General features: G+C 38.6%; 2 protein-coding genes across 5 annotated transcripts; both read left to right on the forward strand.

Moving 5' to 3' along the window:
• Positions 1 to 1257: 1257 nt before the first annotated feature.
• pim3 (Pim-3 proto-oncogene, serine/threonine kinase) lies at positions 1258 to 4743 on the forward strand. The gene is made up of 7 exons (XM_083546056.1): positions 1258 to 1346; positions 1467 to 1582; positions 1827 to 1936; positions 2048 to 2098; positions 2179 to 2542; positions 3449 to 3625; positions 3724 to 4743. Exons 2-7 carry the CDS (start codon positions 1495 to 1497, stop codon positions 3909 to 3911), a joined length of 978 nt encoding a protein of 325 aa, XP_083402182.1. The 5' UTR covers positions 1258 to 1346; positions 1467 to 1494; the 3' UTR covers positions 3912 to 4743.
• A 409-nt stretch (positions 4744 to 5152) lies between these two features.
• brd1b (bromodomain containing 1b) lies at positions 5153 to 19457 on the forward strand. 4 transcript variants are annotated; one of them, XM_083546053.1, is made up of 13 exons: positions 5153 to 5761; positions 6474 to 7837; positions 10740 to 10896; positions 11146 to 11277; positions 11429 to 11557; positions 11727 to 12039; positions 12243 to 12494; positions 12892 to 13368; positions 13851 to 13983; positions 14173 to 14303; positions 17482 to 17591; positions 17860 to 18014; positions 18728 to 19457. In XM_083546053.1, exons 2-13 carry the CDS (start codon positions 6483 to 6485, stop codon positions 18894 to 18896), a joined length of 3513 nt encoding a protein of 1170 aa, XP_083402179.1. In that variant the 5' UTR covers positions 5153 to 5761; positions 6474 to 6482; the 3' UTR covers positions 18897 to 19457. The 4 variants fall into 4 exon arrangements, with proteins under 4 accessions (XP_083402179.1, XP_083402176.1, XP_083402177.1 ...); XM_083546050.1 differs by lacking the exon at positions 17482 to 17591; XM_083546051.1 differs by lacking the exon at positions 17482 to 17591 and having other exon boundaries at positions 5369 to 6389.
• The last annotated feature ends 558 nt before the right edge of the window (positions 19458 to 20015 follow it).

A 20015-nucleotide genomic window follows, 5' to 3' on the forward strand; every position in this document is an offset into this window, starting at 1 on the left:
ACTTGACTTGTTTTAACATCAATATACAGAAAGTTGCCAACATTGTTTTTGGAAATACACTATTATTTATTCCAATAAATGCTTAAAACTCCTGTTAGAAAATATTTCAATCCTTATCTGCAGTACAATTTTGGAAAATGTTTAAATTAAAAAATGACTCTTTTCTTTGGTATGTAACTTTAAATGCTATGTTTGCTGCCAATGTTTATAATGTAAGCTCTTGCTCTTGGCAGTGTGTCATTTAGTGACCCTCTCCTTAAAAGTATACAGACATATAAAATCCCCAAAGAACCTATAAAAGACATATGAGATGCCTTTTAAGTCAGTTGTACCTGAGTGTGTGGTCTTTACACAGGCTGGTTTCTTGGCACCAAAGCAGTTAACCTGTTCTCCCCATATTTGGTTTGATTGTCTTTATCCTGCTCTAACCCTGAATATTTATACACATCCTCAGCTAAAATCACATGATTCATAAACAAATTAGGTATTAGTTTGTTCATTATATACACTTAGTTCAGAGTTTACGCTATATCTATATACACTCATCCATGACAATGCAGATAAAGACATGCACCTTGATGCATAAGTTATATCTCTAACCTTGACTCTGGTGAATATACAAGTTTCTCAGAAATAGACTGTACATTTTTAGAAGGATATCAGAGGCATAAATCGCTGTGAGAAACATTAGACATTAGGGGTTCCCCGTTGAGGGACCTGCCAATCTTCTTAAAAACAGTTCTGGATGGGTTCACTTGGGTCTACTTTCACATTAGAAATCACTTTGTTGTAGGCATCCTTCAAATGAAGAATGCTCATGGGGTTTAGACTTTGGGTAGTCTCGCCCTATATCTACTGCTACTAATCATCATCATCATCATCATCATCCTCATCATAATCGTTGTCATGGAGTGTTGGTCCTGCTACTGCTATGATTTTTCTCTTAGTTTACCGGATCACACACTATGGACCAGTTAACGTTTCATTAATTGCCCTATAGTTCCAGGGTGTAAATATTTTACAGCCCCCTGTATAAATATTTTAATTTAGTACTTCAATTTAATTATATCAGAATTGCGTTTGGTGGTGGTCTGGTTTTATTTGTGTAAAACCCGTAGTGCATTATCAGTGTTATGAGATCTGTTTGGCGGATGGATCTGTACTCTGCGCCTCTGAAGCTGTAGAATAATTGTGTGTTGGTCCTCACTTGCGCGCACGCATACACTCGCGGGGACTTTTGCAGTGGAACGCAGTGTTCAGACACACACACACGGTTTAGTCGGCGCTGTGAACATGGCTGCGATAGGACGTTTATGAATAGGGTTCATTGGCGACGAAAAAGGAAGGTGTGAAACAACCGACAGTATCCTTGTGATATAGAAATTTATTAAAGAATTAATTTATAGGAAAGGGATACATGTGACTTTCTTCATACTTAAAACATTTTTTTTTCGTGGATTTGGAAGATTTGGCTTTCTCTCGATATCTTCAAAGATGCTGCTCTCCAAATTTGGATCTTTTTCTCATATTTGCGGCACGACCAACATTGACCACTTGCCAGTAAAAATCCAGCTCCAGTCAGGTACTTGTTACAGTTTTCCAAACTATTTATATTCTCTATTTTGAAATGTGTAACTTTGAGGAGTTCTTTGTATAAAAACGTGTAGGTTTTAACCATCAGTATGCATAGGCGTATGTTTGTGTGCGTGCGCGCGAGAGAGAGAGGGAGCGCGTGAAAGAGACCTCAAATTTGGAGCCATTTTGGAGCTACAGTGGCGAACATGCGCTTTTCTTTATTTCACATCTTTTGTTATGATGTATTGCAGCTAAAGTGGAAAAGGAGCAGTTTGATAAAGTGTACCATGTGGGCCCGGTACTGGGAAGCGGCGGGTTCGGGACTGTGTACGCTGGAAGTCGCATTTCAGACGGTTTGCCGGTAAGTGCGCGGCATTGCTTTGTTTTGCTCCGCACCACATGGCCTCGGTCTGCGTGCGCGTGTGTGTATGGAGGATTTCATGTGATGGTTCTTCCTGTGCGTTTTTTAAAGGTTGCTGTTAAACACGTGGCCAAAGACAGGATCACCGAATGGGGCACAGTTGTAAGTATGATTATTGTTATACACTTGATTTAGATATACATATAGATTGGATTGTTCTTAAATTTCGCATTTCTTTCCAGAACGGTTCACTGGTTCCGCTGGAGATCGTCCTGATGAAGAAAGTGGACAACACATTTCAAGGTGTTATTAAATTGCTTGATTGGTACGAGAGGCCGGATGGGTTTTTGATCGTCATGGAGCGGCCGGAAATGGTTAAGGATTTATTTGACTACATTACGGAAAAGGGCGCACTGGATGAGGACACGGCCAGGGGATTTTTCCGTCAGGTCCTGGAGGCTGTGCGACATTGTTACAGCTGCGGTGTGATCCACCGCGACATTAAAGACGAAAACCTGCTCGTGGATTTGCGCACGGGAGATCTGAAACTCATCGACTTTGGCTCAGGCGCCATTCTCAAGGATACCGTGTACACTGACTTCGATGGTAAGTCCTTGACTTTGACCCCCCCAATATCTGGCCTATCAAACATACTTAAACCAACGTGCCATTAAGAATCAGATCTTACACTTAAATAAATTGTGTTGTAAATTTTTTTATATAATGATTCATCAAGAACAAAGATTTACGTTTATTTATGATTTGCTGAGGTTTGCTTTATAATAATGTATTAAAATAGCATTAAATGTAAAGATAAAGATAATGACGATGGTGGATTAAACTGCCCTATTTAGTGCCCTTGACTTAAAGTGTGCAGTGCCTAAGCGTATTACTGTTGTGAAATAGGAGTACAGACGTCACGTGACTATTGTTTTTGTTTGGTATCCACGTCCATGCTGGTCGTCTGGGGTCTGTACAGCACCGCTAGACAGGAGGCTTTTTTGTGGAAAATGACTCATGCTAAGCGAGTTTTAACAAGACATTCTGACTACTACTGGCATGTCTGAAAGCATAAATTGACTGGGTTGCTTTGTTTTTGTTATTATTCGCTGCTACTGTATGCTGGAAAGGGATTTTTATTGTTGAGGGGGAATTGTGTGGATGTGGCCCCACCCTTTCCTTTCACCTGACTCAGCATTACTTGCAATACTGCATTGTAATCCAAATGATGATGATTATTATTATTGTTATTATTATTATAGATGCTTCGAAAAGATGACAAACCATTCTCGCACATGAAATGAGGAAGGTTACCTTAATGTTTTCAGAGTGAATTAGAGAAAGGAGATAATATGTGCAGAGGGGTGTGCAAGTAAAATGCCAAAGTGTTGAAGCTGTTACACCAGCAGAAAGAACATTGCTTATAATATCACTGTGCATCATAAACTTCTCCATTACCTGCTGATTACACTCTGTAAATTGGCATAGTATTATAAGTTTTTTAATTTTCAGGTACAAGAGTCTATAGCCCACCAGAATGGATTCGCTACCACAGGTACCACGGACGCTCTGCAACAGTCTGGTCACTCGGTGTGCTGCTATACGATTTGGTATGTGGAGATATACCATTTGAGCATGACGATGAGATTTTGAAAGGTCGCCTGTTCTTCAGAAGGACAATCTCCCCTGGTATGTGCATCGCTTTGTCTTGCCTAGCAAGATCACATTTCTTGGTTTATATTAAAAGCATGGTAAAGTTGCCTGCGTTTCTCCTCTGTCTTCTGCAGCTTGTCAGCAACTTGTCAAGTGGTGTCTGTGCTCGAGACCATCAGACAGACCTACGTTGGAACAAATATTTGAACATGAGTGGATGCATACAAAGAAAGACTCAAAACCTCTGACAAGGGACATCACTCTTCATGCAATCTGTACAGACTCCTCATCCAGCACAAGTTCAAGCAAAGAAAGCCTCTGACAGAACAAATACTGACATCATTTTTGGCCCATAATTGTTTTGACTCGTCTTTAATTTTACTATAAATCATTTTTTCAGTCTTTTTATTTTTAGTTTGAATTGTTTTAACACTAATGGGATGTGCAAATGCAGTAATGCTAGCAACCCCATGGCCATACTCTTTGCTCTTATAGAGCTTATTATTTGAATTTAGTTATAACTGTTACTAGTGCCTTTTTCTTACATAGAAAGCTGCTTGGTGGGACAATAAAAACTTTTTTTTTTGCTCCCTCGCCCCCTTGTGGTGGACTATATTCTACCTTTCACTACATCCCACACGCATTATTCAGAGACCCCCTTCTTCTACTCCAATATTCCATCTCAACTGTTGTCACATATTGGCTTTTTGGTGATAGATACCTTAGTAAATTGCACAGTCAATGCAATATAATAGATTTTTACGTTTTTTTTTTAAGTTTGAATACAAGTATTTGTATTTATTAATATTCACGCCCATTTGTTATTTATTCGAATAAAACAAACATTCCACATTCTGTGGCTATTTATTTATTTATTTATTCATTTTATACCATCAGCTAAAAGAAAATAATGTTGATTTGATACCCTTGCCTTATCCTGTAGTAAATTAGAATATATGTGAATAAACTACGCTTGTCTTATATTGGTACACATTTAAGTGCTGAAGTGGTTGCATTCTAATGTACCTTGACTGTAGAGGCCATCATCTGTTTTCCACGCTAGATGAGAGTAACATTGTAGTTCATGCTTCCACTGTGACTGTCGATTTCTCTTGAGTTTATTTTTTTAAAACAATAAATTATTTAATCTGAAACTTGCTTCATGGTTTTTGGGGGTTTTTTTTCAAGCATGTACATGCCTCAGGATGCATGTTGTACCACAGCAATGATTCCTCTTTTGTGCTATAAAGGATTTTAATGAGTTATTTTTCTAGTGAAATTATAATATACTGCCTATAAAGAATCCAAATTATCTTAGTAAATGGTTTATTTCATTTTTATCATTGTCAGTCATAGAGTATGCAATAAATACTGCCATTATATTCCATACTGTTATAGAAAGCATTTTTTCCAGTCCTCAAGACCCCCTACTCAGATTAGAGCTAAGCACAGGATATCTGATTCAGCTGATTAGGATCAGTACCTAGTTCTTCTGAAGCACTGTAAAGTTCATGTCATATATGATTTACAGTGTAACAGCTTGCAACCTATACCTCCCTGTTTGGCATTTTGCCTTTGGTGGAACTGGGTTATTGCTTGGCAGAGTTTAGTGGATTGCGAATACAATTAAATAAGTCGGCTTGGATACTATTAGATAGATATGACTTGAGCACCATGGTGCATAGTAGGAACAGCGGGGGGGGGGGGGGGGTGTGTTGAGAGAGGGGGGGGTCAGTGGGGTTACGGCCTCTTCCGTGTTTTCCAGCTGGACGTAGCGACGTCCTACGTCACACATGGGCAGGGATTCGCATTGTTAGGGGCAAGAGAGACGCGAGCTAGCCTGTTAGCACCTAGCTGTGTCCTAGCCCATCCTTGTCCTCCAAAGCGACCGCACTGACAGAGACGAATGGTTTTATTAAAGAGTGGGTTTAATGCGACCGCGAGTCGCTTGTCGCCGAGCTGAAGAATCCGTCGCGGACTTACTGCTCTACGCCGCAACGCGCCATTCAAATCCAAGCCATCGTTCTGTCGGAACCAGTCGGATGCTAAAGCGGTTAGCGTGGACGTGCGTGTGGATTTAGCTGCGGTTTGCTAATCCTGCAGGCCCTGTGCTGCTAGCTAACAAGCTAGCTCGCCTTCGTGTTATTATTTGCGGATACTTCGAAGCAGCGGGTAGGGACACATTTCCTGTCAAGTTTTTAGGCATTTGAGAAACTTTTAAAGGCATGGAGGTGCTCAGTTAAACCCTACTGGTCCGTGTTTTTTAGTCTGCCGCCATCTTTGCCTCACAGAGCGGATTCTAGACCGCTAACGTTAGTTTGGAGCCAGCCGCTGATTTTGAGAGGTATCTGGCTAGCAAGCTAAGTTTTCTACGATTATATTGATTTGTGTATAATTTGAACATTTTGGCAGTTTAGATGAATTCAGTAATAGCTAGTTATTATCACAGTAGTAATCGAGCGATTGTGCAAACTAGCGCGCTCGAGTGCCGCTTGTTTTCATTTGCCTTGTTGCCCCGGAAGCACCTCCAGTGTTATTGCTCTGACTTTAGCGCTAAATCCTTCCACGTGGTTTAGAAGTTGTAAACTTAGTTGCTATACAGCAAACACGGCAACAAGTTGTGTTTGTTATGCGGTGCACATTAGACTTATAACAGTCAGGAGTGTTTATTGCCAAGCTTCGACTAACAAATCGCAGGCTGAAGCATGACATACCGTGGACACAATGTTGTCTATTGAGATGGTTTGACAAAACGTAGAGGAGCAACTTCCTTTGAAGTCAAAGCTTAAACAAGGAACAGGTTCTTTTCATTACTTTATATAGTTTAAAATGAGTGTTATTCGCGTTTTCCGCTTTGGATCTGAATCAGTGTCTCTTTTTTTAGGTGTTAAAAATGAAGAAGAAAGGAAGACACAATCGTGCGGCCACACCACAAAGGCCCCCCTCACCTATCAAACCTTCAAGAAATCGCGAGACCCTGACCTATGCTGAAGCCCAGAGAATGGTTGAGTTGGAAATAGATGGCCGTGTTCACCGACTTAGCATCTATGACAAGCTTGATGTAATCAGCAGTGATGATTCTTTGGCTCAGGAGATCAGCGAATGCAACAGTAACAAGGAAAACACAGAAGAACCCCAACAGGTTTTGGTGCGCTCTGTGCGACTCAAAAACAATCAACAAAAAAAGAGCGCTGCTCTGCACACAGGGCAGGCTTCTCCGGCTCAGGGCAGGCTACCGGAGCCAAAATTTCGAATGATTGAATATAATCTTCCAGCTGTGCCACGAAGACCTTCTATGTATTACTCTCATGTGGAGAAGACTTTGGATGAGCTTGACGAGGAGGTGGAATATGATATGGATGAAGAAGATTATGCATGGTTGGAACTTATTAACGAGAAAAGAAAAAGTGAGGGTTTCAGTCAGGTTTCGCAGAATGTTTTCGAGTTCCTAATGGACCGCTTTGAGAAAGAGTCCTTTGTTGAAAACCAGAGTCAGGGAGATCCACAGTGTCTTATCGATGAGGATGCTGTCTGTTGCATCTGCATGGATGGCGAGTGCCAGAACAGTAATGCTATCTTGTTTTGTGACATGTGCAACTTAGCGGTGCATCAGGAGTGCTATGGGGTGCCCCACATTCCAGAGGGCCAGTGGTTGTGCCGGCACTGTTCACAGTCTCCCTCCAAACCTGCAGAGTGTATTTTTTGTCCAAATAAAGGTGGAGCACTTAAGAGGACAGATGATGAACGATGGGGCCATGTAGTCTGTGCTATCTGGGTTCCTGAGGTTGGATTTACTAACACCGTTTTCATTGAGCCAATTGATGGTGTAGCTAATATTCCACCAGCTCGGTGGAAACTGACCTGTTACCTATGTAAAGAGAGGGGGGTTGGAGCCTGCATTCAGTGTAGCAAGGCCAATTGTTATACCGCATTTCATGTGAGCTGTGCTCAGAAGGCAGGACTGTACATGAAGATGGAGCCGATAAAAGAGGTGACTGATACTGGATCCACTACAATTTCAGTGAAAAAAACAGCCTATTGTTGTTCTCATACACCTAGTGAATGTACCAGGAGGCCTTTAAGCATTTATGATGATGGTCAACCCAAAAACAGTGTTTGTAAAAAGGGCAAACAAAAAAATCAGAGGGCAAGAGTGAAGGGATGCCAGAAGAAGAAAAATAAAAAAGCAGATACACAGTCAGTTCCAGCAGTTCCAGCATTTTCAGCACCTAGTATAACGCCTAAAAGGTATTTCTTCTCTCTCTCTCTATCTCTCTCTCTCTCTCTCTCTCTCTCTCTCTCTCTCTCTCTCTCTCTCTCTCCTTTGTTTGTTTTGTAATATTGAGAACTCACCAAAAGACACACACACACACACACACACACACACACACACATATATATATATATACACACATATATATATATACACATATATATATATATATATATATATATATATATATATATATATATATATATATATATATATATATATATATATAAAATCCCCTGTTTAGTGCGGTGGTTATGTTTCATAACGGATGCCACCCAACAATGCTATTTTATGTATACAGTACTGTACTGTAATATTTGACTTAATTTCAACACATTTCAACATAAAACTCCATAAAAACAATTCCCTATAAGTTTTTGGGTCTATCATGCTATCGGCGAGAGACCGGGAAAATCAGCAAAACGAAATAGTTATGTGGCAAATGCAATAATAAACCGGAGGTGTGCGATTCGAACCGCAGTAAAGCAGGGGATTACTGTGTGCATGTATGTGTGTATATGTGTGTGTGTGTGTTAGGGCTGGGACGATTCACTAATCTGGCGATTCAATACTATTCCGATACTTTTGTGCCGATTCAATACATATTACGATTCTGTAGCTATTGCGATTAATGGTTTAAACTGTGATTTTTGTTTGCTTAATAAAGACTAGACAATGACAAATACTTGATCATACCCTTACAGTCTCTTTAAATATTTAAATGTGCAACAAAATAACTAATAACAATACTTTCTAAAATAAAATAAAAGTGCTGTTTAAACTGTTCCAATGTCCAACTCAGTCAAGGTGCTAATATCCTTCTCTCTCTTCCTCACCTCAGGTGAGAGCAGTGCAGCCTGTTGTTCCAGAAAACATTCAACCATGTCATAGGCAATATTTCATCTCGTTAAAACGTCTGTTATAAGTTTGTGCACAGGGAGCTCCAGTAACGTTTGTTGGAAATCCAGTGATGCGTCGTACTCGTCCGAGTAACTTCGCGACGGCGGGCAGCTTCAGTGCGCGCTGTGAGGTCAGATTATGAGTGTGCACGTAGCACTTAATATGGAGAAAGTCGATTAATTGGGCAGCGATAACCATATTAAATGCACTTTCTGTGACTAAAGCAGGGTCTTTATCCTTTAAACAATTCTCAAAGAGCTTTACTTCCCTGCCTCTGCCATGGTTTCGATTTCTCTCGCCAGCTTAAAACGGATATGACCTCATTTAATACGGACACCAACAAAATACGTTTGGCCATCTGTTGGAATAAAAGCGGTAACGTTTTCCCACCGCCTCTCTGGAAAAGTAAAATAATTAAATATATATATATTCTGAGGTAAACAAATCGATCTCAAAATCGTTTTAAAAAGAATCGCGATAGTTTGGTGAATCGATTTTTTTCTCCCACCCCTAATGTGTGTGTGTGTGTGTGTGTGTGTGTGTGTGTGTGTGTGTGTGTGTGTATATATATATATATATATATATACATACACACACACACACACACACACACACACAAATAATTTGCCCCTTTTTTTTTCTTTTTTTTTGTATTCGAATTACTTGTTACTAGAGGAATTGTGAACCCTTAAATATGTATATATAATGTTTTTTTTTATTGGAGGAATCTATAAGACTATAAGCCGCTACTTTTTTCCCACGCTTTGAACCCCGTGGCTTAAACATAAAAAAACATAAAACAATGAAGCGGCTAATTTATGGATTTTTCCTGGGTTTTTCCCGGTTTCACAAGCTTCAAGCCGCCAAAAAAAAACTGAGCCCCGTAATATCAGACCAATGAAATTGCCGAACGGGTTCAGGTGAACCAATGAAGTTCTTTATATTAAATCAAGCGTGCTACCACTGAATCCGCCGTTCATTTAAACTGGCAACAGGAAATGCGAATCATTCATCACGCTGAAAAGAACCGGGCACGAAAAACCGCACTTCACCTGTGTTCTGAGCTGCACGGAAGACGATGCCAAAAGATAAATTCTCGAGAGAAATTGTTGTGAAAGGAAGGAGGAAGACAGTGAACAATGACTTTTTTGGTAGGCTACTGTTTAGATACAAGCCGTGTAACAGACACTGTCTTTCATTAAAGCCTGTGTAAAGTTCACAGGTGCGGCGTATTTATGTTCAAAATAAAAATCTTTGTAAAATTCAGTGGGTGCGGCTTATATTTGGGTGCGCTTAATAGTCTGGAAATTACGGTGTATATATATAATGAGAGAGAAAAATCGTGTGTGTATGTATATGTGTATGTATGTATGTGTGTTTAATTTTCAGGGCTTACACTATTCCTCAAATAAAGAAAATATATTAGGGCTGTCACTCGATTAAAATATTTAACCACGATTAATCACGATTGTTCATAGTTAGTTGCGATTAATCACTAATTTATTGCACTTTCTTTTCTTCTGGTCTAAATGTAGTTTAAAGGGATATTTTTTTACTTTTGAATACTCATTAACATGGGAGTGAACAAATGTTTGCTTAATGCAAATATCTTTATTACAACAATACAGCATGTACAGCATTACTAATACAATGTATTGTCCAACCATACATTTGTAAGGATTAACTACACATCTCTTGTATTATAAAGCAGCTCAACAAAAAGATTATGCATTACAACAAGAAGCACATTTAAGTGCACTGGTCCACTAAAGATTATTCCCTAGATCCGTCACACTTAAAGCAAATAATCTCACACTATGAAATTGTGTCTAACCATACAAGGTAGAAAAAAGGGCTCACAAAACTATTACATTCTGCTGAATGAGATCAAAACAGGTTGATACAAAAAACTGTGTACACACTATACATATTGTGTATATATATATTAAATAATTAAGATATACTGTTGTCTTTCAGCTTCAACATTATCCTCAACCAAGTCTCTGTTCAGAAGAAAAGACAGTTTCTGGAGCGTGTTCTCAGTTACTGGATGCTAAAGAGGCAATCCAGAAATGGTGTGCCTCTTATTCGGCGCCTGCAAACTACCGTCCATACTCAAAAAGTTCAACAAATGGTAAGCATTATAACATATCAATAAACAATGAATTGTGTGTGTGTGTGTGTATATATATATATACTTTAGTAGTTTGCATTTTTATTAAGTCAATTACTTTACAATCACTTCAGGTGTTTGAATTACAGAAATTAAATTGACCTGCTTGGTAAATTGCCATTATTTGGTGTGGGTCAAAACAAGGCTTGTTTATTCATGAAAATTCCAGATGGATGTGTTGCAATAAATTCTGTTTTTTTGTTACTGCAGGAAAACAATGAGGTGGATTGCCATGCATTGAAAGAGCAGCTGAAGGATTTGCATCGTTTACGACATGACCTGGAGAGAACACGCTTGCTACTGGAGCTTATTCGAAAAAGGGAGAAGCTCAAGAGAGAGCAGGTCAGATCAAATCTGCAACCATAACATCCAAATTTGGGACAGAGATAAATTTTAGTATTTGAGCAAAGCTCATGAGGCATGTGTAGCAGCATCAAGTAATGGCATTGATCTTATTCACGCTGCTTATTTATTTGTCCATATATTTTCTCAGGTGAAGCTTCAACAGTCAGTGCTGGAGATGCAGCTTACTCCATTTTCCATCATGCTGCGTGCTGTGTTGAACCAACTGCAGGAGAAAGACCAGGCCAAGGTCTTCTCCCAGCCTGTCAGCATTAAGGAGGTACGGTGTACAGCTTCAATGCATTAACTGCTTTCTTGATTCTTTTTTTAAAGCAGTTATTTTATGTGATTGAACTCAAAACATTTACTATGCTCTTCTTTTCCTGTAGCTGTAAAATGAGTTGTCTTTGTTCAATTATGTTCATGTTTTGAACTTTGTTGTCCATAAGGTTCCAGACTATTTTGATCACATCAAGCATCCAATGGACTTTTCTACCATGAGAAAACGCATTGATGCACATGAATACAAGAGTATGGATGAGTTTGAGGATGACTTCAATCTAATGATCAACAACTGCATGACGTACAATGCCAAGGAGACCTTTTTCTACCGTGCTGCTGTGCGCATGCGAGACCTTGGAGGGGCTATTCTCAGAAAGACTCGACGAGATGCGGAAAGAATAGGATTTGACTTTGCCAGTGGGATGCATCTACCTGAGGCACCTAAAGTTGAACCTCAAACTCTGTTGAAATGGGAAGAGGGTATAGACCTTATTCATTTTAAAATATGCCTTTTAAAAGTACAAATGTTTTAAATGAATATTTTACTAAAGAATGGTTGTTTGATAGAAAAACACATGCCAGTTGTTCAGTGCTGTTTGTTTACTCACTGCTCTATAAAGATGTGTTCATGCCTACTAAAGTGAGGAATAGAATAAATCCTGTTATGTCATTGTTTGTTACAGTGGACCGGTTGCTAAATCCTGCCAATAGGCTACACATGTCATTGGAAGTGCAGCTCAACGCACTGTTAGAGATGCTTGATTTGACAACTGCGATGAAATCTAGCCCATCACGGAGCAAGCGCCTCAAGCTGCTCAAAAAAACCATCGGCGATGTCCGACTTGAAATGAGCCAGAAAACGACATGTCCTCCCTCAGAACATAGCCAGTCCTGTGAGAACACACCACTCCTTGCTCCAGAGTGTTTGGAAGAAGGTACACTCTTAGAAATTATACAATATATTTAAACCAGGGTTTTTTAACTGGTGGTCCGCGGCAGCATTGCATGTGGTCCGTGACAGCCTACATAATTTCACTATTAAAATCACTTTAATAAAGCATTGAGGTGTTTTTTACCCTTTCCAACTACATACCTTTGTGAGAGCGCCCCCCCCCCCCCCCCCCCCCCCCCCCCGACACACACACACACACACACACACACACACACACACACACACAGACACAGACACACACACACAAAATAGTGGGCCGCGGATTACTTGTTAGTCAGAATGGTGGTCCCTGGCACAGAACCAGTTGAAAACCCCTGATTTAAACAGTCAGTGACAATTGATTTTAAAGTGTTCATCATTTTGGTTTTTTAATTTTACAGTAGACCAGACATCACCTCCCAAACTGGAGCCATCAGCTTCTCATCCACTTGTCATAAATTCAGAAAATATATCTGAGCCTCCTGCACTGAAACCTGTGGACCTCAGCCCTGATGTATGCCAGAGAAAGATCACACTTGATGGCAAGATGCTCTCTACCTCACTGTTAAATGGTCTTTCCTCTGACCTGCAACCCTCTGAAAACAGCGTCATGGTAGCTACTTCCACTGTCACAGAACCAGCAGGCACAATTAACAGAAGGACTGCAGTGCTTTTCCGGAAGTCTAAGAGTATGAGCCCACAGAAACCGGTAAAGATGGAAGAAGCTTCAGTGGATTGCCCTCAGCTCGGCACCAAAACATTCCTTTCAGTAGTTATTCCACGGCTTGAGACTCTGCTTCAGCACAGGAAGAGAGCACACAGTGGTGGTAGCCAGGGTGGAGATGAAGAGGAATGCCCAGTCAAGCGTTTTGATAGAGGTAAATGAAATGATCAGTTACTAATTAGCGCTGGAAAAGATTTGGTGAGTCTTGCATTAAAAAAAAAAAATTTAATTAATTAAAAAAGGAATATTACATTTTATTATACCATAGAATTATGGTAGCAAGGACAATTTTTTATTTCATTTAATGTCTGGTTAAAATGATCTGTTCATCTCTACTTACACAATGCTTCTTTTTTTAAACAATAACTATTTGATTATCTTGAATGCCCAATATACAAATCTTTGTAAACGAGTTGTCGCCTAGGAAACGAAATTAGAACAATGAGGAGTAACATGAATATGCTTTGTCTTGCAGCTGACACTACTTCTGACCAATCACAGAGCAAATCCTTTATTATGTTGCAGCATACATTTGTGTCTAATTGTTGGAACACTGTAAAAAGCTTTGCACAGTTCTAGTGTTAAATGAGTGAATATTAGAGTATGCTTGCTGAAGTAACTGCATTGTGTGCTTAGGTTTTCCTAATGGCTGTATAATGCTTGAGCAGCAAAAACATATGAGCAATAGAGTCCTAGAGCCTCGACGTCGCTGTGCCTCCGAGTCTAGCATCTCTTCAAGTGGCAGCACTAGTCTGCTAGACCGCAACAGGTAGGAACGAAAACAGTGCTACTCATCAGTGCCACAGTATGTATAGTATAGTTTAAATGTATTAAGCACTTGATTTCAATGCACATTTATGTATTTCTCAAATATGGCAAGATGTCTTCAGGTACATTGCCAATTTATGATTTGTGCCTGAAACTGAACTAAGAAATGCTCTTCAATTGACTTGCTTAGTGCTGTCAGTCATCCAAAGAGTGGGAAAGGGAAGCAGGCAATGGCACGGCGAAACACAACGGATGATCGAAATGAACTGGTCGCTTGCATGGAAACGGGGAACCTTTCCAAAGCAAGCAAGCTGGCATCTGGTGAGTTGCTTGTATTTGGTAAATGGGATCTGTTTGAAATATGTTCATGTATTAATAAATAATACATGTATAGGCATGTACTGATGTATACTTTCAAAAGCTTGTTTAATTATCTTTTAGTGCACAGTATTTTTCGCTTCTGCTACACTGTCTGCATGAACAATCTCAGCTTTAAGTGCATCTGTCTTAAATACACCATCACAGCTATGATTTTCATGTTTACCTGCAAACAGTGTAAAACTTAAATTCCACTCAAAAATAATATTTTAGTTATAAATATATTAATTTGAATGAAGCCTATTTTATTCTTTTCCCCACTGCTATTGGCAAAATGATTTTAGACCCAGTGCTTCTATTATCACCTGGGCAAAATGTACAAAATATTCAGTTGTAAGGATGTAGAACTTTTGAGACAAATAATTTTATTGTATGTTCAGGACATTGTGCTTGAAATATACCATTGCTACTCTTAATATTAAATCTAATTATGTGCTTATTATTTATATAATTTTAAATGGATAAATAACGGTCATGTATATTTCTCCGGCCTGTTTTGGGTGGAATTGGTGCAAATTATACAGTGCCTTATAAATGTAATTACCCCACCCAGTGTCCTTCCTGTTTTGATCATTACAACCTGGAATTAAAATTGTGGGTTTTAGGGGGTTTGCACAATGATTTAGACAACATGTCTTAGTCATGACAGATTTTCAACTGGATTGAGGTCTGGCTATTGACTAGAGCATTGCAAGATATTTAAATGTTTCTTTAGCAACATTTTAAAGGTATTACTAGCAGACTGAAACATGTTTTAAAAAATTACTAGAAATAAATTTAAGTTCCATCCAAATTTCCTTCAATCTCTTCAGTTATCGAGGTCCTGCTGATGAAAAGCAATTTGATAGCAGAATGCTGCCACTACTGAGCTTCATTGTAGGAATGTTGTTCTGTGGGTGATGAAATGTTGGGGTTTGCGTTTTTCTTTACTTTATTTTATGGGAAAGGTTAGGTTGGGGGAAAGAAATGCAAAACATTGCTTGTCGTTTTTTACGCAGTTTATTATTATCAACATTTGAACACTTTACATTTTAAAACAATTTTAAATAAAATGCCTGCTTGGTTAAATAATATGTAAAATAATATTTTATAAAAATATAATTTAATAAATCTAATGAATGAAAAACACTTAATTAATCAATTAAATAGCTTTTTTAAATTAAAATACAATTAATGGAAAATTTCAATAGATATTTTACATTTGTTAGGCCCCATTTGGGTAGTGCACGAAAGATATGATTTACTTAACTGTTTTATTTATTTCAGCATACTTTAACAACTTTGTCTTCATTCCTTCCATTCTTCATTCATTCACTTCCTTGATATCTGGAATTGTCACGATTTTCTTTTAAGAATTTTTTTAAGCTGGACATATAAATAGCTAAAGAATCCATAGCGTTAGCCGCTTCTCAGTTAGCAGGTAAGGCTAGTGCTATGGATTCTTTCGCTTTTTAATGCATGCTCAAAACATCTTATTTACGGTATGGAGTAAGTAGCCACATTGACACTGCACTTACTCTAATTTATTTATTTACTTGTTTTTATTTATAAAAAAATAACTAATAATTCAACAAGATCTTATATCACTTATATCGAAGAGTCGGACCACTGTGCAAAGTCTTCTCCAGCACATCCTGAAGATTCTTAATGGGGTTAAGATCTAGACTCTGGTTTGGCCAATCCATGTGTGAAAATGTCTCATCTCCCTGATCCACTCTTTCACAATTTGAGAATCATTTCATTGTCATCTTGGAATATGCCCATGCCATCAGGGAAAGAAAAAATCCATTGTTGGAATAACCTGGTCATTCAGTCTATTCAGGTAGTTAGCTGACCTCATTTTCTAGGCACATAATGTTGCTGAACTCAGACCTGACCAACTGCAGCAACCCCAGATCATAGCACTGCCCCCACAGGCTTGAACGGTAGGCACTAGGCATGATTGGTGCATCAGTTCATCTGCCTCTTTTCTTACCCCGATGTGCCCATCACTCTGGAACAGGGTAAATCTGGACTCATCAGACCACATGACCTTCTTCCATTGCTCCCTAGCAAATTCAAGCCTTTTTTCCCCCAAATAACTTTACTTATAAGTGGGTTTTCTTAAGGCTACACAGCTGTTTAGTCCCAACACCTTGAGTTGCCTTTGCATTGTGTATGTGAAAATGCTCTTACTTTCAATAATAAACATAGCTGTGAGTTCTCCTGTTGTTTGGTCAAGATTTGATGTGACCAAACATTTAAGTGATCGCTAATCGTGATAATTCAAGATTTTTTTCCGACCACATTTCTTCCTCGAAGATGATGGTTCCTCACTGTCCTTCCAGTTTTAAATAATGCGTTGGAAAGTTTGTAACCCAATTTTAGTAGTTTCAGCAATCTCCTTAGATGTTTTCTTTGCTTGATGTATGCCAATAATTTTATCCTTCTGAAACAGATTAACATATTTTTGACGACCACAGGATGTGTTTTCCGACATGTTTTTTTTTTAAGAAATGAGAAGCTACTCACTGCAACATTTGTAGTGAATTGTTGGAAAGTATGTTAATTTACTGTATATGTACTTAATACTTGGTAGGGGCTTCTTTTGCTTTAATTACTGCCTCAATTCGATGTGGCAATGAGGTGATCAGTCTGTGACACTGCCGAGGTGGTATGGAAGCCCAGGTTTCTTTGACAGTGGCCTTCAGTTAATGTTCAAGCTCTTGTTTCTCAGATGACATGACTCCCCAAACCACCGACTGTGCAAAGATAATGATAAAGATGAGATATATATATATAAATAAAAATAAATCACATACTCAACCTTTTCATATTTATTTTATTTTTTTTAAACAATTTTAAAATCAACAATTATATTAGATTCTTCTTTAGTTAAAAAAAAACCCCATTTATTCCAGATTGTAAGACATAAAAACAGGAAACACACCATGGAGTATTCTTTGCACGACACTGTATGTTGAAATGGCACATTGAGCAGAATAATGTGCAGCTTTTGCTTTGTGGCCCCTGCTATGCAATGCTGCTTGGAATTACACAGCCATGGCTCTTGCTCTTGGGGTGTTCTACCTCATGTCTTCAGTGAACCCCTCATAACTTACCATTATTCCTACTTCCATAGAGCTTGACAACAGCAATATATGGATCCCCACTAATACTACCACACTAACTCTGGAACCTTTTAAACTAGTCTGGGCAAAACTTAGTGGATATCCCTCCTACCCTGCCTTGGTGAGTGTGCATGTGTGCATGCAAGACAGAGACTTAGTTCTCTCTATCATCCCATGCATCTGCCTTCAGTCCATCCAGTGAAGTAGTAATGATGGCACAAGTATCATTCTGCCTCACACATCAGTGGTATAGAGAAAGTAAGAATGTGGATGTGTTTGTAGGTGTGTCTGTGTTTAGAGGTGAACCTATCCATCCACAAGCTACACCATGTGGTGTCATTATTTCCGAACATGGATTTGAACTGACTGTTCCTTGCGCTTCTGTGTAGATCATAGACCCACAGATGCCCCGAACGGGCTTCCTTCGCAAAGGCGTGTTCATACCCACTCCTCCACGGGACGTGCTCAGAGTCGGCGAGCTGATGCAGTACAGGTCAGAGGAGAAACTCTTTCTCGTCCGCTTCTTCGACAACAAGCGCAACTGGTAAGAGTCCTTGCATAATGATTTGTATTGTAGAGGGTGGTGGTGTGTATAAGTACATATATATATGCAGATGTGCAATTATTGCACATTTGTGCATATCTCTTTAAAACTACAGAAATAATCTACATTTATTATTGTAATAGTTTTTGAGGTTACATAAAAAATTCCAGGTTACATTGAAACCAAATTCTAAGAAGATAAGTTCCATTTAGCACTATATTACTTTTGATTGGTTGTTTAGTCTAAAAGAATACTCATTACTTGAAATTATCATCACACATTGCCATAATGCCACATAGGTACAGAACACAAATGGATTTCATGGCGACAAGGATACAAAATCAGGAACAGCTACTGAAGCACTAAGAGACCGAAAACTGCTCAACAAAATACTCCATGTATAGTTAAAAATTATTATTCAAGAAAGATCAAGTAGGCTAGTTTAAAACAGCAATTGTTTTGAAGTAAAATGCATAATTAAATATAAAATGACTGTAAATTTAGACATGCATTCCTGGTTGGTAAACCTGTAAGGAGACTTTTAATTGTGAAATTTGTTCATCAGCTTATAGTGTAGTCCATATATAGCTTATGGGTAGTTTTCAGATTTAGTGAAAGTTGAAGTAAAAAAATAAAAAAATCTATTTGCTGTGCTGTTTTATTTGTGTATGTCAAACACAAAATATATTAAATCCTATGCATTTTTGTTGTAGGCAATGGCTTCCTAAGACCAAAATGGTACTATTTGGGGTTGACAAGAAATTAGATGAAATCAAAATGTCGGAGGCTCGCACCTCAAGCACACGAAAAGCTGTACAAAGCGCCTTTACCCGTGCCATGAAACACTTGAGCTTAATCCAGGACTTCAGCGATGGTGACTGAACTTCTCTAAATGGCCACTTGGTTCTCCCCCATCTTGCCCACTATCACAACTACATATCTGTCTGGCCGTGTTTACGGAGAGCCTAAAAGGGCTCCTTCTCTCTGGCCTTCCATCAGGAGCAGAATGAGCTTCATTAAGGGATGACTAAGATGATCTTCAGTAATGTGCTGTAGCACTGCTGTGAATACTTACTGCAATCACCACCCTTCAAAAAAAGCCACATTGCCAACCTTGCCTGTAAATACAAGATTGCTGTAAGTTATCCAACACTAATTTATTCTGTTTCAGTTGGTACCGCACATTACCTCGTGGAAGATTTGTACTCCAAGGTGAACAGAGCACTGAGGTGCACACTCTGTTGGTGCTACATTGCAAGCAAAGCCTCAAGTTTTTTCTCTCCTGTTTAACAATATAAACGAGGCATTTGCACTTACTGTATCAAACTAAATTCCTTTTTAGCAGTTAAGTTATTGTATGTTACCAATGCAAGCTTCTTCTATTTGGCATTAATGTTATTCTCTTTTTTTTATATAATGAATAAAAAAAAAATATTCTTACAACTACATGCTGTTTGTACATATTTATATAAAGCTATGAAATTCTATACTGTATATGTAATGCAGAGTCATTTTTGGACAAAGAAAAAAGTAGCGATGAAAAACCAGAAGTGCATCACTCATACAAAACCAAAAAATGCTGCCCAGTTTTCTTTATTTTTATTTTACACGAGAGGTTGTAAAGTGTGTGTGTGTGTGTGTGTGTGTGTGTGTGTGTGTGTGTGTGTGTGTGTGTGTGTGTGTGTGTGTGTGTGTGTGTGTGTGTGTGTGTGTGTGTGTGTGTGTGTGTGTGTGTGTGTGTGTGTGTGTGCTGTACAAAATATAGTTGAGAGATTTTCCAACTTGTTGCATATTTTTTCACTGTATTGGGACTTGTGCTAGATTTAAGAGAATGTGCCTGTTTAAATGACTTGTATTAGAACAAAAAGGTATGCAAAACTTTATAGCCAAGAGTGTGTTGAGACATTTTGGTGAAAGCTGTGGTTTCTGTGTTTTGTTTTGTTTTTGGGTTTTTTTTTTTTTTTTTTTTTTTTTAATAGCGTGTGTTTTTGTTTTTATCAT

This window comes from Silurus aristotelis (assembly GCF_946808225.1).
Source record: "Silurus aristotelis genome assembly, chromosome: 7".
In the NCBI taxonomy this organism is placed as follows: Eukaryota; Metazoa; Chordata; class Actinopteri; order Siluriformes; family Siluridae; genus Silurus; species Silurus aristotelis.